This window comes from Phocoena sinus, chromosome 5 (assembly GCF_008692025.1).
Source record: "Phocoena sinus isolate mPhoSin1 chromosome 5, mPhoSin1.pri, whole genome shotgun sequence".
In the NCBI taxonomy this organism is placed as follows: Eukaryota; Metazoa; Chordata; class Mammalia; order Artiodactyla; family Phocoenidae; genus Phocoena; species Phocoena sinus.
The window spans coordinates 94,587,338-94,603,489 of record NC_045767.1 but is presented as its reverse complement, the minus strand read 5'-3'; the positions used below and the strand labels follow the sequence as shown (position 1 = coordinate 94,603,489).

Here is a 16,152-nt window from a genome sequence, read left to right as displayed (position 1 = left end):
GTCTTTCACACATAGTTTTTAAACTAGCACATGAGAGAGGGAAATTTAGAAAAATTTCAAATTGGTTACCCTGCAAAAATTCCCTGTGTTTTAGCATTTTTCTTTATATAATCAAATTGTTTCAATAATGCAAGCAATACTCTGAAGTACAGCATGTCAATCTATGAGTTAAAAATAATTTACATTAGATTTCAATAATTTTATATCCATTACTCTCAAATATGATACAATACCAACTTCCATACAGAAAGCAGTGTCCTACTCAGTATGAATACTCTTTGGACAAGTCTGCGGGAATATCCTTTTGACAAGACTCCAGCTGGAGCACTGATGTTCAATCCTAAGAACTATGTGTTAAGAGGAACACACAGTAGTGGGTCCAGTTTTCTAATTATATCCCTTACCTGCCAACAACTTAGTATGCTTTAAAAGAATTCAACTATTCCCACATATGCCATAGTACCTACTATGGCTTAATATGCGTAATAGAAAACTGATTCCATTAAGTCAAGGTATTTTTCATACTAGTATTTTTTGTTTAGTAAATGCTAAAAAATAAGATTAGGAATAAAGAAAATCAAAAAATATCAATAAGATATATCTATATTAGATATGAAAGAATTTCAGAGGGCATTTGTATCGTGGAGAAAAAAAAGCTAAGTTGACACGCAAAATGAAGGCCAATTTCTTCCAAGAAATTTTAAAAAGCAAGTTTTAAATGTCGTTTTTTTAATGAGATAAAAAAGAAATACTCAGAAAACAAGCCAAATGTGCACTGGAAAAATAGAGAACTTGCCTATAGTTACGTAAGCAATTAAAATAAATAAAACTGCAGCATTAAACATGCTGCAAAATGTGCACATTCGATCCAGCCAAGTTGGTTACACCCACTCCCACTAGAAAAACAAAATGTAAGATAAAATGGGAAACTAATGAGCTCAGCTGCAGGGGCCTGTTTGTTTGTTTTTTAATTCCATCCATTTGCTCAAAACGTAATTTCTATTTTACCCTTACGTCTTTTGTTGGATGTAGGGGGAATCAAATGTTCCTAAACAAGATTCTGAATAAGCTCTAAAAATGCATAATACAAGCTTCATTTGTTCTAATGCACATCTGGTGTATTCTGTTTTCACATTTTTGACAGGTTAATCATTTGTCTTCATGTTTAAAGAACACAAATGTTTTGCCAGTGCTGTTAAGCAGATCGTGTGGGGCTGAAAAGAAAAAGTTAGGGAAGGAGAAAGGTCTGCCTGGTTTTCCAAGATGATTTGTTAAGCAAATTGGGGGGGCTGGGCGGGGAGAACATACCTAGGTAACTTGACATGGTATACACAAGCTATGATTCATTATGAAAGCAGAAACAAAGCCCACTAGTAAAAATAAACATTTTCAAAAGAAACTTTCCTTATTTGAAATAAAGAAATAAGTTATCTGAAAACCTTTCAGTCCCAAATTTTACAATGAAAATGGTAATAAGAAACCTCAACGCTAAAGAGAATTGAGGCCAAAAGAGTTATTCAAAGAATGGATAAAGCAGCAAAGGTAACAAAATTAATTTCTGTGAAAAACCAGTTAACCATGCAAAGCGAGGAGCAAGCTGAATACAGATATATTCAGTATTCAGTTTCAGTTTTAATTGACTATATTTAATATTGTTTGGCTTTGTTGAGCTTGAATTTAATTAGAAAAAAATACGAGAATTATTTTCAAATTCAACTGCAACTCTGGTTTAATTTTTAAAATAATGTTCAATTTCAGGTCCTACTTAGGAAAGAATGTAAGCGTGCTTCCATGAAAACACACACTACTGTATTGGAAATCCCTAACAAAAAGTGTCAAACCTCAGTCCAATATCTCAAAAGGATGTGTTATTCAATGCAGGCTATCAAGAATAAACAAAACACTAGTACAACAAAACTGAAGAGCACATTTGAATTTGCTTACAGCATAGAACATGATCTATAATTCAGATGAGCATTAGTGGTTATCATGTATGAAGAATTTTTTTTAGCTCAACTAGAGTTAAAATTTGAAGACCAATCTACTAAAATGATTGTAAAATACTTGCTCTTTTACTTTATAAAATTTTATTTGAAATAACGTCTATCTATAGCAGATATCCAGCACCATCTAAAAGAAACGATGTCTGCAAATGAACTTACTTTTCCTCCCAAATCTACTCCCTGTTTCCATTAATGACATCAACTTATTAGGAGAGATCCCAAGGTTTAAATCTCAGCATCATTTGACTCTTCCCTTTCTCTCTCTCAACATGTCCGTTCCTAACTACTTAGTGCAAAGTCCTATTATCTTTGACATCTGTCCTCTTCACTCCAGTCTCATTATGAAGACTTTAGTTTAAACATTACCTTTATTAGTCTCTGGCAATTGCACCTGAACTAGTCTCCCTGCCTCTACTTTTGATTCATGCCAATACATCTTACAAACTCTTGCTAAATTAAAGCTCTGGAGAATCCCCCACCTTAAAAACTTCTAAGAGATTCCTGCTGAATACAGAATAAAAGTCCAAATTTATTAGGATCTTATTCAAGATTCTGCTCAACACGGCATCAATCTACCCGTCCAACATATTCTCTTTCATTTCATAGCGGTACCATTCACTACAGCCAAAGAGAACTAATTGATATTTCTGGGATGTAGCCTATAATTTCTGACTTACTTCAGTGTCTATGATTAACAGATTCTTTCCACTTAAAATAAAATCCCCCTTAATCTGATCACCAAATTATTCAAGGTACAGTTTAAATGTCACCCCCTTCAGGGTGCCTTCTCTGATTTCTCCACCTACGTATAAATTCCTCCTCTACTGAACACCTACAGCACCTTGTGAATTTATCATATAATACTTCATACTTTATAACAAGGCTATTTATGTAGCACCCTTACTTCTCTTACTAGGTTTCATAAGGGGGAAATATCCACAAGGGAAAAGTTGCTCAAGGGAAATAACTGCAGAACCATACACAGTAAGCATTCATACATATATGCTGAATGCTAACATAAATGAGCATACATGTTATATTGATAAAGAGGTATAAAATAGTATGATGATAACATACGTAGTGGGTAATATGTTCCACTAATTTAAAACTACAATATGGTCTAAATTTAAAGATCTGGTATTATAAAGTCACTAGGTCTTCAAATTACATTAAATCACCAATATTAATGCCAAAGGAAAAAAAATATTAAATCCATATGTTCCTATATAACACAAAACTCAAACACCAGAACATATTATTTATTCTACACATATATTAGCAATTTTGTTTTCTAACTAAACATATATATAGAAAGTTGTTGATAGCATATTGAAATAGTAAAAGAATTCTCCCTTACTTCGAGTAAGCTTAGGAAATCTTTTTTTCAGTTTCTTCCTTAATGGATTAAGCTCCGGCATTATTTCTGGAACAGCTACATAAAAGTCTGGTTGAATTTCATCATCCAAAATCTAAAAATCAGGGGGAAAAAGATATCCTTAGATTGTATAAAAAGATTTATCCTTCTAAAAATAAAGTCTAATGTAGCAATAATTTCCCTTATAATTTAGAAAATAGCTATTAAGCACAATTCTTTAACCACAAGGATCATTTGAACACATTTATCAATTATGAAAACCATCAGAAGCAAAACATTTTCTGATGTTTTCTTTTAAAAATAGCCACATCCATTAAAAACAAACAAACAAACATTTAATGGGCTTAATTCTTCCATGGCGTTATGTTTGGCAAAGTGTTACAAGCTAGAACATATCACTGATGTGTACACAGCTCATACAGTCCCACAAAGCTGAATTCATACGTCCATCAAAACTGAAGGAATATGTTGAAAATTTTGTAATAGATCACATGTAAAATTAATAACCACTAGCTGCCAAATCACTGGCAACTACACTGTTTTCCTAAATTTGGAGCATCAGGAGAACTGAATCTATAACTATTTTCACAAAGAATTGAAACCAAAATTCTCTTTGCCTCCAAAAAATGAAAGAGGAGTGGAATGGTCAAAGACAAGTTTACTTATAGTTTATTATCCATACTCTATTTCTATTCTAAGAGCAAAGAAAATAATTTCAATTTTTAAAAGACATTTTAAATTAATTCAGGCAGGCACCCAAAATAATTGTTTTACTCCTACAGTATACTCCATTTAAAAATTCAGTTGATTATAAAATGAAGCAACTTTTTAGAACAATACTGCCTGGACAACAAATATTTTACCAATGATTTTTTTGCATAAAGTCTTATCACAGTATGTCATTCAAAGCCTTGGTTTGGGGTTACACACTGAACTGTAAAAACCTGGACCCTGGCAAAATTAAGTGTGATTCTGGAATTTTATCTTCCTGTTACTATTTCTTCTTTTTACAAATTCTTTACTCTCTAAACTACATACTGTGCTCCCCTAAACAATAACAACTTACTTTAAAAGAGAACTTATAACATGCCAAGCATTCTGCTAAGCATCATACATGGTTTAGTTCATCAAGTCTTTACAATAAATCTACAAAGAAAGTACTATTGACCACACATTCCAGATAAGGAAATGGAGGGCTTAAGGAGGACGAGTCAATCTGTGCACTTTTAAGAGGCAGACCCAGAACTGAAACACAGGCAGTGTGGTTCCAGAACCAGGGCTCTCATCACTAGAAACATGAAAGCAGAGGCAACTTTGAAATGTAAAAGAACTGTATGTGACATTTCTACTCCAACATCTTCTAATACTGATTCTAAAACATGTTCCTTTGAATTAAATTTAAAATTATGTTTGAAAGTTATACGATAGTTAACCTTAAGATCATATCATTGAATAATATAAAACTATATGGATGAAAAGCATGCATGCTTTAGAGACAAGTAAAAATGAAACTATTTAAAAATCCCTCAGAACCAAGCATACTTGTGATATTTCACAAGTATTGTAATTAAAGCAAAATGAATTTAGTAAATAAAGTCTTACCTAAGAAATGACTAAAAGTTCAGTAAATTCATCCTACATTTACCTATTATAAGCACTAAGTAAAACAGTATTGATATTTAATTAAAAAAACAAGAATGTGTAAAAAAAAATTGCAGCCATGATACTATTTACAAAACTGTACTGAATTTACTTCACAACCTGAATACCTTTTGAAAATAAAATGGATGAGTTTTAAAAGATACCAGGGGGTAATCTACAAGAATATATTGGTTTTTATGCCTTATATAGGTGGCATTTTTCCCTCTAATAATAGATCATCAGTGGGGCACCTAAAGAGAAATTCTGTACCTGTAAAATTTTACTTACCAAATTTCAAAATGCACCTGGTTTCCTTATTTGGGTTACTTTTTTCAAAATATTTTATTTAATGAACTTAATGATATAGAATACTTTCTGCTCCCATACCATTTCTTTCTTGAGAAGTAACTTCTTACTTAACATTTAAGAAGTGGAGATATCTATTCAAACTCCACTGTTGCTATGACTGTTCTATAAGATACTCTTATGCTTGCGGAAGAAAACAGATGGAAGGCAGTACACAAGTTTAATAAGAATAGTTCGTTCTCTGACTCTGGGGTCCAAGCTACACTCTCAAATTCCAAAGAATATGTGGTATTGTTTATTTTTTAATATTAAAAGAATTTTAATAATCTTACTAAATTAAAATTTATGATACATGAGAGAGAATTGGGTACCACCCTCTGACTTTGACCTAGAAGCTGTATGAAAGTACAATCTCTTCATATTTTCCATTAGTTCTGCTCCCCAAAATAATTCTAGAGATTCTCCTTAAAAATCCAGAATCCACACCAAATTTAGAGAACTACTGGAGTAGAAAAAAACACACTACAAGCACTGTTGTGCTTGGTCCAGTTAATGGTCCAGTTAAAACTTCCCCCAAATCAAAATCTGGATACAGGACAAAAGATAAATTTTCATATCACTTTCTCCAGTTCTAAAAACAAAACAATAAGTATTCCACAGTCTAAAGGATTAAACTTAGAAGAGAAGATTTTAGAGAATGTTAGGGAAATCTTTTGTATTTCAGAAATAACTCCCAAAATTCAACAGATGTGCCTCTTCTCCCCACGTCTTTTTTTTTTTTTTTTGGCCACGTGGGATCTTAGTTCCTTCGTCAGTGAAAGTGAGGAGTCCTAACCACTGGACCACCAGAAAATTCCCCTCCCCACCTCTTTAAAAAAAAATGTTGTCTTTATTTCAAATGGGCCCCACAAATTCTTTGTTATTTTCCCAAGGCAGGCTATATAATCATTTTTTTGCCTCCATGCTAAGCCTACATTACTTGAACTGATGAAGTTGGGGAGGTAAAAGTTAAGAGTAACTAAAAGTACCATACTATAGAGGTCAGATACTATCCTTTGTGATCTACTAAAGCAAATCACACTTTTCACTCCAAGAAAGCAAAACAAATATCTGACCTTCAAAACGTGAATAGAGATATCCATGTGTGCTACCTTTCGCACTTCATCTCAAATCTCACGTTCAAAACCAGAAAGAGTCATACTGCCCTTTCCAGTCTACCCACAGAACTCTCACAAACATATAGGAAGCAAAGAAAAATAAATCACAATATAAATCAAGCATAGTTAATATCAGAAAGTCTGGATAGTTTTTTCTTAGCTTGATTTTGAGACTCAGAAGAGTAGGAAAATTTTCCCCTGTTCTGTAAAGCTCTACTGACCATTGATCAAAAGATATGAACAGAGTGGTTATGTTCCACATGTAATAAATCAACAGATGGCAACGATAACAGAACAATTTCTATAACTAATGAACATGAAAACAATACTGTACCTTCTGAATCAGATTAGTTCCTCCTGCAAATGCAGCTCCATTTTCTTCTGCTATTTTTATCTCTGATGCATTCTACCAAAACACAATAGTATGAACATCAATCTTTAAGCAAATTCAGTCTGCTTTCAAGTATTTGTCAGAAATAATACCACAGTTCAAAATAAAAACTGGGGTTTTTATTTTTACTTTTAATTGAATGTGCATCAATTTTCAACTAGATGCATCAGAGATATTACATCCAGAACAAGTTTAGTTTAGAGGTGATTAAAGTGTTTCTTGACTTAACATATGAGGAAACACATCAAAATGGCATATTAGGAACCCACCAAGTGGTCCTTAGTCTCCAATGCTATCAATACATCATCTTCCAAAAGTAAAAGATTAAAATATATTTAGTTTTGCTAATTTAAATGGAGACATGTTATCAAACCAATATACAAGAGTAAAATTTTTTTAATTTAAGAAACGAGAACCAAAATTTAGCCTATTGTCTGAAAATTCAAAAGAAAAATGCACAGTATTAGGGTTTTTTTTTCTATATGTTCCATTCATGCCATTTGGTTTTACTGTGAAAACATATCACTCCCTTATTTACTCAAGTTTTGTGGCATTCCAAGAGCTATATTCTCTACTTTCCTAGGAAAAGAGTAAAGAATTTCTTCATTGAAAGTGAGACAGATAGAGAGGAATCAAAACACCTTATAAAACAAATTCATGAACATGTTATAAACAAATGTTTATAATACAAAAAGAATGACAAAGAGCTGTATTACTACACTTGTTATCGCCTTGACTTTCTTGACTTTCCAGACTAGACCATTTTAAAAGTGTGGTTTCTATGTCTTCATAGCACTAAATGGGCCCACTGCTTTAATGTCAATGTTATTCTTGTTTGAAGAGCTTCAGTAGGAAGCAGCAGCTAGTAGGATAAATTCTATACTTCTCTTCAGTTTCTTGTGAGAAACATAATATGGTAGATGAATAATGATGAAGTTAACGTTGTGGCTTAGCTTTTTCTCAAGCTAATCAGAAGGACCAACCTCAAATAAGTCATCTAATTGCTTTGAGCTTCACGTGGGGAAAATAAGTCTAGAGGAATGCTAAAGTTTCCTCTAACTCTACTCATTCAGTTATTCTTTTTTTTTTTTTTTTTTTTGCGGTACGTGGGCCTCTCACTGTTGTGGCCTCTCCCATTACGGAGCACAGGCTCCGGACGCACAGGCTCAGCAGCCATGGCTCACGGGCCCAGCCGCTCCGCGGCATGTGGGATCCTCTCGGACCGGGGCATGAACCCGTGTCTCCTGCATCGGCAGATGAACTCTCAACCACTGCGCCACCAGGGAAGCCCTCATTCAGTTATTCTAATCATTGACTAATGTAATATGTAAAAAAAATTAAACGATATAAAAAGTTGACAAAGGTTACTCACCCCTGTAAATACAGCAACTTTACTGGTCTCTGAAACAAATGGGTATGGCAAACTAAGAACACTGGCAAACGGCTCCACTTTTTTCTAAATACACAACAATGGAAAATCAATTATGAAAAATTCATTCAGCTTTTCTATATCTGAAATATTCACTGGTTACACTTTAAGGCATAAGAGATTATATTTCTTTTGTAAGAAATCCTAATAAAAATCTAAATCTCTCTCCCCAGCTCCATACTTCCACGGCACTTGGCTTCTATCTCTACATCATTCATCACAGTCTCTCACATATTAACAGATAAGTTTGCACAATCCATATCTTCCCCAGCACCTAGTACAATGCTTTCCACATGACGGATGCCAATAAATGTTTGCTGCCCTGAATTAAATTCAAAAGAAGGTGTAATTTTTTTAATAGCATCAAGCAGGACATGTATATAGCTATGCATATTGAACAATATCCAGCTGATCTGTTCAGTAGGTCACCCCTAATTTCCATTACTGGCTCTAAACAATCAGGTAAATCAGATGATATTAACTTTAAATCCAAGATTGATTGCCAAACCTGAAAGGCTCTTCTGAGTGGGTCTATTTTGAAATTACCTGGACCACCCACCACTTTCAGATATATTTGGGAAGCCAGTTGGAAAATCCCAAATAAATAACGGAATGCATGTGAGGTGCCCTAATACAGGTGGAGTTTCTACAGGGCCTCAGAACTAATATGTTCAGTCATTGGGTCAAGGACCTGTCTAGGTCTATGGCTCAGATCTCTTAGGGAGACATCACAGGGAAACAAGTTCTAGGCCCATAGTTTTGGTGCGGCCTTAAGGTCTGGAAGAAAGAGAAAAGGAGTTGCTCCCTAATTAAACTGATTGAAAGATTATATTTTTAGAAAAGCTTTGCATAGAGATAATCTCCTGAGAATTTCTTTTCAGACAAGAAGGCACAAACTCTTAAGCACACTTTATATCAGACATGCAACTCAGTTTTACTGACTGGCATTCCTTTGCCATTAACATGTCACAACTGACTTCAGTAAATTTTTCAGTGGCAAGCAATCACAATAGCATCCCCTGGGGGAATGCTGGCTTGTTTTACAAGCACTCTATCAATAACAAAAAATGTCTCAGGAAAACAACTGTACCCTTCCAATGTTATTAGTTTACAAGTGGCTTCCATTTATGAAATGAAACCTGTGGTCATACAAGACTTCGTTATAAACTACATTAATGGTTGACTGAGAAAGTGATTATCTTGGACAGTACAACAATTTAAAATAAAAGAACAGTAACACTATGGTATAAAATAAAATTACAACAGGGCTGGTATGAACTATAATAAATAAGAACTAAGAAATGAGACAGACCTTGGTTCAAATCCTAACTCCACCCCCTACTCTGTGACCTTGAGCAAGTTACTTCACTTTCTGTGTCTCAGCTTCCTCTTCTGAGATTATTATAGAATTAAATGAGCAAATGCATGCAAAGCATTTAGCACTGTGGCTGGTACACAGAGAGTTTCCAGTAAATGTTGATCATTATTATTAAACTCTTACCAAATCCTTCACTATCATCTCATTCAATCCTCACTATAACCAAATGAACTAATAAGCATTTTATCCCCCTTTATAAAGAGAGGAAAAAACTGAGATTTAGAGAGGTTAAACCAAAAGCTTAAAGAGCAGGTAACTGGTGATGCCAGGATTCTGGCCTGTACTGTAACCCGAATCCAGAGCCTATGCTCTTAAGCACTATGCTGTACTGCCTCCTTCTACGTGCTCAATTAACTGTTGTCGTTGAGGTTGTTAAATTGTATTCAAAACTATATACCTTCTAGTTTGACCCAAAAAAGACATTCTCGGAGTAAAAATTAAAATATCATCTCCAAAAAACTCAGACTTAAGTGAGAAGCTTATAAAATTTAGAGCTGTAATGGACCTCAAATCTAATCTAGTGTTTTTCCCACTTTTAGAATTTTATAAACAAGTCTTCCATGGAACTGCAATATATAAACAGACAAAGTAGAAAGGTTCTGGCTGAGATGAGAGTAAGGGGCTTGGAACTCCACCCAAACTTACCCTCAACTTTAGGATTCTAAGGAACATCTGAAGGCTACGAAGCTAATCCAAAGTCCTCATTTACAGAGAAGGAACAACATACCCAGGCAGCCTAAGTCATTTTTCAAAGTTACAGCAATACCTCAATTAATTTTAACACTACTTTTATTGAAATTTATACCAGTGACTTTCAGATGAAGAGGAGATATATGTTCATCAACTCTGCAGAGTACATTCAACATTTTATCTTATATTTGGAAAATTAAGACAAACAAACATATTTTTCAACCTAAAGTTCAGAAAGAGCACAAGATTTTCTAAAAAGTATTACAGGAGACAAAAATTGTTTAAATGAAGAAACGGCAATTCTTTCAACCACTGTTCACAAATAAATTTTAACTGAGTCTACATACCTTCTTCCCCAGTGTCATATCCAGTGTCAAATCAAGATAGACACCTTGCTTTGGATTAGTAAAGTCCAGAACTTGAAATTTCTTAAGTAAGTGAATAGCTTTCTCCACCTCGTATATCTGCCTTGGATATAAGCGTTTTAGGTAGACATCATCTTCAGGTTCACCTTCCATAAAGGGATATGACTTTATTTTTTCTATCTCATCTTTTTTCTCATCCGATGCTTTTTCTTTGGCACCTTTTTTTGTTTTCTTTGCAGGCCTTAAAAAAAAAAATTCAACATCAGTTATCTCAATATGTAGTCCAAGAGACTTAAAAAAAAAAGGCAATGGGGCTTCCCTGGTGGCGCAGTGGTTGAGAGTCCACCTGCCGATGCAGGGGACACGGGTTCGTGCCCCGGTCCGGGAAGATCCCACATGCCCCGGAGCGGCTGGGCCCGTGAGCCATGGCCACTGAGCCTGCGCGTCCGGAGCCTGTGCTCTGCAATGGGAGAGGCCACAACAGTGAGAACCCCGCATACCGCAAAAAAAAAAAAAGGCAATGTACATTAGACCAAAAAAAGACAAAAGATAAAGTTTATTTTAATTCAAAAGCATAGATTATTTTATAGTTTTTCTAGTGCAACAAATATTAAGTGAACTTTTGAACTGTCTGCAATTGATACAAAGTTGGATAAGGCATTGATGTTGCTCTCCAGAAACTTAAAGGAGACAGACATGCAAAGAGATAATTTCAATATGATGTGGTAAATACTTTGAGAATGTTATCAGGGCCATAGGGAAAAGACATTAACCCTGCCTAGGAGGAAGGGAAGAGTTCTGAAAGAGATGACCCCAAAATCAATTCTTGAAGGATAAGGAAGAATTAGCCCAGATATATACCCAAGAGAAATGAAAATATATGACCACACAAACACTTGTACACAAATATTCATAGCAGCATTACTCAAAAGAGTCAAAAAGTAAAACAACCCAGATGTCCATCAACTGATGAATGGATACACAAAATGTGGTATATTCATACAGCAGAATATTAATAGGCAATGAAAGGAAATGAAGCACTGATACATGCTATAATTTGTATAAACCTTAAACACATTATGCTAAGTGAAAGAAGCCAGTCACAAAAGCACCACATGTTGTATGGTTCCAATTATAGTAAATATCAAGAATGGGCACATCTATAGAAACTGAAAGTAGATTTGGTGGTTGTCTAGGGCCAGGGGAGAAGGTTAAGGAAATGGGGAGCGACTGCTAATGGGCATGAGGTTTTGCGGGAAGATAATGAAAATGTTCTAAAACTAACTGTGGTGATGGTTGCACAATGCTGTGAATATACTAAAAACCACTGAATTGTACACTTTATATGGGTGAATTGTTTGGTGCGTAAATTATATAGCAATAAAGCTATAGAGTTATCCAGGCAAAGAAACAATGTAATAAAAGTACTGAGGCATGATAAACAGAATGGTACATAAGGGGAGCTATTTTAAGTTCTAGCTGACTAGAGCAGGGGTTGGTAAACTTTTTCTGTAAGGGATCAGAGAGCAAATATTTTACGGTCTCTTGTCTCAATGACTCAACTCTGCCATTGTAATGTGAAAGCAGCCACAGCCGATTCAAAAATGAATGAGTGTATCTCTGTTCCAATAAAACTTTATTTATGAACACTGGTTTAAACTTTATAATTTTCATGTGTCACAAAATACTGTTCCTTTTTTTCCCCTAATCACTTAAAAATGTGAAAAACATTCTCAGCTCATGAACTGTACAAAAATAGATGGCAGGCCAGATTTTTTGGCCCACTGGCCATATTTTGCTGACTCCTGAACTAAAGGTAAAGCAAAAGGCAGGAAACAGCAGCACATGAGGCTGGCAGATCTAGATCACAGAGAGCCTCCTCTAGAAGCAATGAGAAGCCACTGAACAGGAGTGGGATCTGTATTTCAGGTAGAGTATTCTGGCTGCAATATAAGGGATGGATTTGACGGAAGCTAGATTGGAGACAATTAAGAGGCAACTCGCTCCCTCTCTTCTTAAGGAGGTATGACAGCCTGAACCAGAGCAGTGATGGTAATAGGCTGGACAGATTACAGAGATATTTTACAAGGTAAATATTGAAGATAGGGAAAGGGGAAAGAGAAGACTCTAGAATACTTCGTAGGGTTCTGGCTTGGGTGACTAGAGTAGTATCATTAACTAAAACCAGAAATAAAGAAAGCAAAACAGGTTTCTTATGAGGAAGGTAGTCACAGAGATGAGTTCAGTTTGGGTAAACAGAGTTTGAGTGTGGGGTTAGTTGCATCACTGGCCCCAATTCCTTACCTCCTCTCTGTATTCAAGTCCCTCTGCTAAGTGACTCTGCAGTTCCTCCCAATTAAAAGGGTGGAGTATATTTCTCAGTGCCTTGATTTGGTCATGTGACTAGTAGACCAATAGAATAAAGCAAAAGTGACAGTTTCTATGCTCTAAGCTTAAGGCATAAGAGGCTTCATCTGTTTCCACTTGTAAGTTTGTATTTCTGCCATTTTCATAAGAACAGGACCGGGGTAGCCCAAGGTGGGAGGATGCGAGAAGTGTGAAACACAGCTGCCCCACAGAGCCCTTAGATTAGACAATTCTCAGCTGACCTGCAGCAGACTCATGGATGCACAGCAAGCCCAGCCAAGGTCATCAGAGACACCCATCCAAACCTAGCTTAGATCAGCTCACCCAGAGATGTGTGGGCAATGATAATTAATTATAAGGTAGTTTGTTACATAGCAAATGCTAACAAGATGCTTACAAACTAAGAAAATATGTTCAACAGAAAATTACAGGTAAGAGTTTGAAGTTAAGAAGTCAGAGCTAGAGGTGATATATTTTCTCAGCATTAATTCAAGTCACACCTTTAATCTTTTAACCATAAAAGTTTTAAATTAATGAAATAATATTTTAGAAAGATGTCTGGGTTCTAAGGTAGACAGAATAATGGCTTCCCAAAGATGTCCGTATCTACCTGGCAAAAAGGACTCTGCAGATGGGATTAAGGTTAAAGAACTTGAGATGGGGAGATTATCCTGGACTACCCAGGTGGGCCCAAATCACACAGTCCTTGAAAGCAGAGAAACTTTCCCCTTTCTCATCCGCATCTGATAGAGATGGGAAGAGACAGGAGAAATCTGAGCATGAAAGGGACTCAATATGCCATTCCTAGCTTTGAAGACGGAGGAAGGGGGAGCCATGAGCCAAGGAATATGGGTAGCCTCTCGAGCTGGGAATGCAAGGAAACAGATTCTCCCCTAGAGCCTCCAGAAAGAAACGAAGCTCTGATGACTCCTTGATTTTAGTCCAGTGAGATCCATGTCAGAATTCTGACCTACGGAACTGCAAGATAATAAACTTGAGTTGTTTTAAGCCACGAGGTTTGTGGTAATTTGTTACAGCAGCAACAGAATACCAATATGGGGTCCTAGAAAATTTATGCAAAAGAAATGGATGACAGTAAAATGATATTTTAAAAAAGAACCTCAAAAACCAATCCAGGGGCTTCCCTGGTGGCACAGTGGTTGAGAGTCTGCCTGCCGATGCAGGGGACAGGGGTTCGTGCCCCGGCCCGGGAAGATCCCACATGCCGCGGAGCAGCTGGGCCCGTGAGCCATGGCCGCTGGGCCTGCGCGTCCGGACCCTGTGCTCTGCAATGGGAGAGGCCACAACAGTGAGGGGCCCGCGTACCGCAAAAAAAAAAAAAAAAAAAAAAACCAATCCAACATATAATTCCATTCTCACTTATAGCACTGGATGAATCCTTATTACCATAGCTAATAAGAGTATCCTCCCAACTAATAAGCAATTTGACAGTGCTCATTTTTAACGGGACACAGGTGTCCTACCACTGGACTGCTGACAAGTCTAAGTAGGTGCCTGAGTGGATGATGCGACATGCCCCAATGGTATTTGGGAGTACACCACAAAATCCTGAAACCTTCCAAACTGGAGAAATCACATTTTATATTTAGTAAAAGAGCAGTGAGGCCAATAGAAGAAGGAGCCTAGAGAGCCTGTTTTAGTAATAAACTCTCTAAGATTAACAAAGGAATAAATATTGTAACTATAACCTACAGATTTACTTTATGTAAATGCTGATTTCACCACTATATTTTTAACCATGACTGAACCTGTCCATTTAATTTGCAATTAGCAATATGAAGTCCCCAGAGGCTAAAATATGATTTTTAAAGTAATAAATATTTGCAAAACCCAATATAAGTCCGATACATAATGAGACTGAGTTGGGATATACAGCAGTTTACTTATTTATACTTTAGACCTTGTTTCACAAAATATTTGAGACGGTTCAGTGAAAATATTAAGTTACAAACAGAACACTATTTTAGGAAAAAGAAAAATAAAGTACATCATTATAACACAGAGCAAATAGGACTTTAAGGAAAACACTGTCTTCCAAAATTAATAAAAAACTGCAATTGAATAAAATCTGTCAATAATAATTTTATAAACCCACCACCTGTTGTTTTCCATGACACTCCAAAAATTGTCTGCCTTTATTCATAAGAATCACATCCAGAAGAACTCTGTTGTTCATGCAATTATGTAAGGCCCTATCAGGAGAACTTAAATACTATGATTCTCAGAGAATAAAATAATCATATTAGAAAGGTTTTGGGGAAGGTGAGGGAGAAACACCTGGCAGTCTGAATTAGCGAGAACAGAATTTAGCTGTAGTTACCTGGGTAACTAAACCGCACAGATTAAATGAGTAATAAGAGACTGTTTTCAGGTAATAACTTTCTCCCTGCTTCACCTGTCTCCTACCTCCAAGAGAATGAAAGGAAAAAATAATTCCACGGTCATACCCAAATAAAACAAGATAAGAAAAAAATCAGTGCTATAATAAAGCTCACTTCAAGATCCTTGAAGATCTGTGACCCCAGAGATCCAAGTCCTTTTAAGGCTGAAGAAGCCTTTACTTTGAGGAATTGGGGTGGAGGTAGGAGGGTACACAACCTCAGTCAAACTAAACTGAACTGAACAGAACTAAAGAGAAAATGCCTAGGGCATATAACTATTAATGGAATGCCAATGTTTGGAATTCTTACTTCTCAGTGTAATCACATAAATAAAATCACAAACACCCACCTTTGATGCTGGTTTATTCATTAAACTTAAATGCAGGGACTTCCTGGTGGCGCAATGAATAGGACTCCGCGCTCCCAATGCAGGGGGCCCAGGTTTAACCCCTGATCAGGGCACTAGATCCCACACACATGCTGCAACTAAAAGTTCGCGTGCCACAACTAATGAGCCCACCTGCCACAACTAAGACCCCAAGCAACCAAATAAATAAATAAATTAATTAATTAAAAAAATAAACTAAATGTAGAAGTTTTGCTTATACCTAAAATGCAAAAACTGACAGAATAAAGCCTAGTCAATAA

At 35.9% G+C, this 16,152-nt stretch overlaps 1 protein-coding gene across 5 annotated transcripts in view; it reads right to left on the bottom strand.

Moving 5' to 3' along the window:
- MRPL1 (mitochondrial ribosomal protein L1) overlaps window positions 1-16,152 on the bottom strand; it is a 101,375-nt gene that overhangs the window by 39,728 nt on the left and 45,495 nt on the right. For all 5 annotated transcript variants that reach the window (XM_032633761.1, XM_032633762.1, XM_032633763.1 and 2 more), the window contains 4 exons: window positions 10,718-10,976; window positions 8,246-8,329; window positions 6,817-6,888; window positions 3,361-3,472 (listed from right to left, as the gene is read on the bottom strand). In XM_032633761.1, the coding sequence (XP_032489652.1) occupies window positions 3,361-3,472; window positions 6,817-6,888; window positions 8,246-8,329; window positions 10,718-10,976 (527 nt within the window). The remainder of the gene's footprint in view (window positions 1-3,360; window positions 3,473-6,816; window positions 6,889-8,245; window positions 8,330-10,717; window positions 10,977-16,152) is intronic.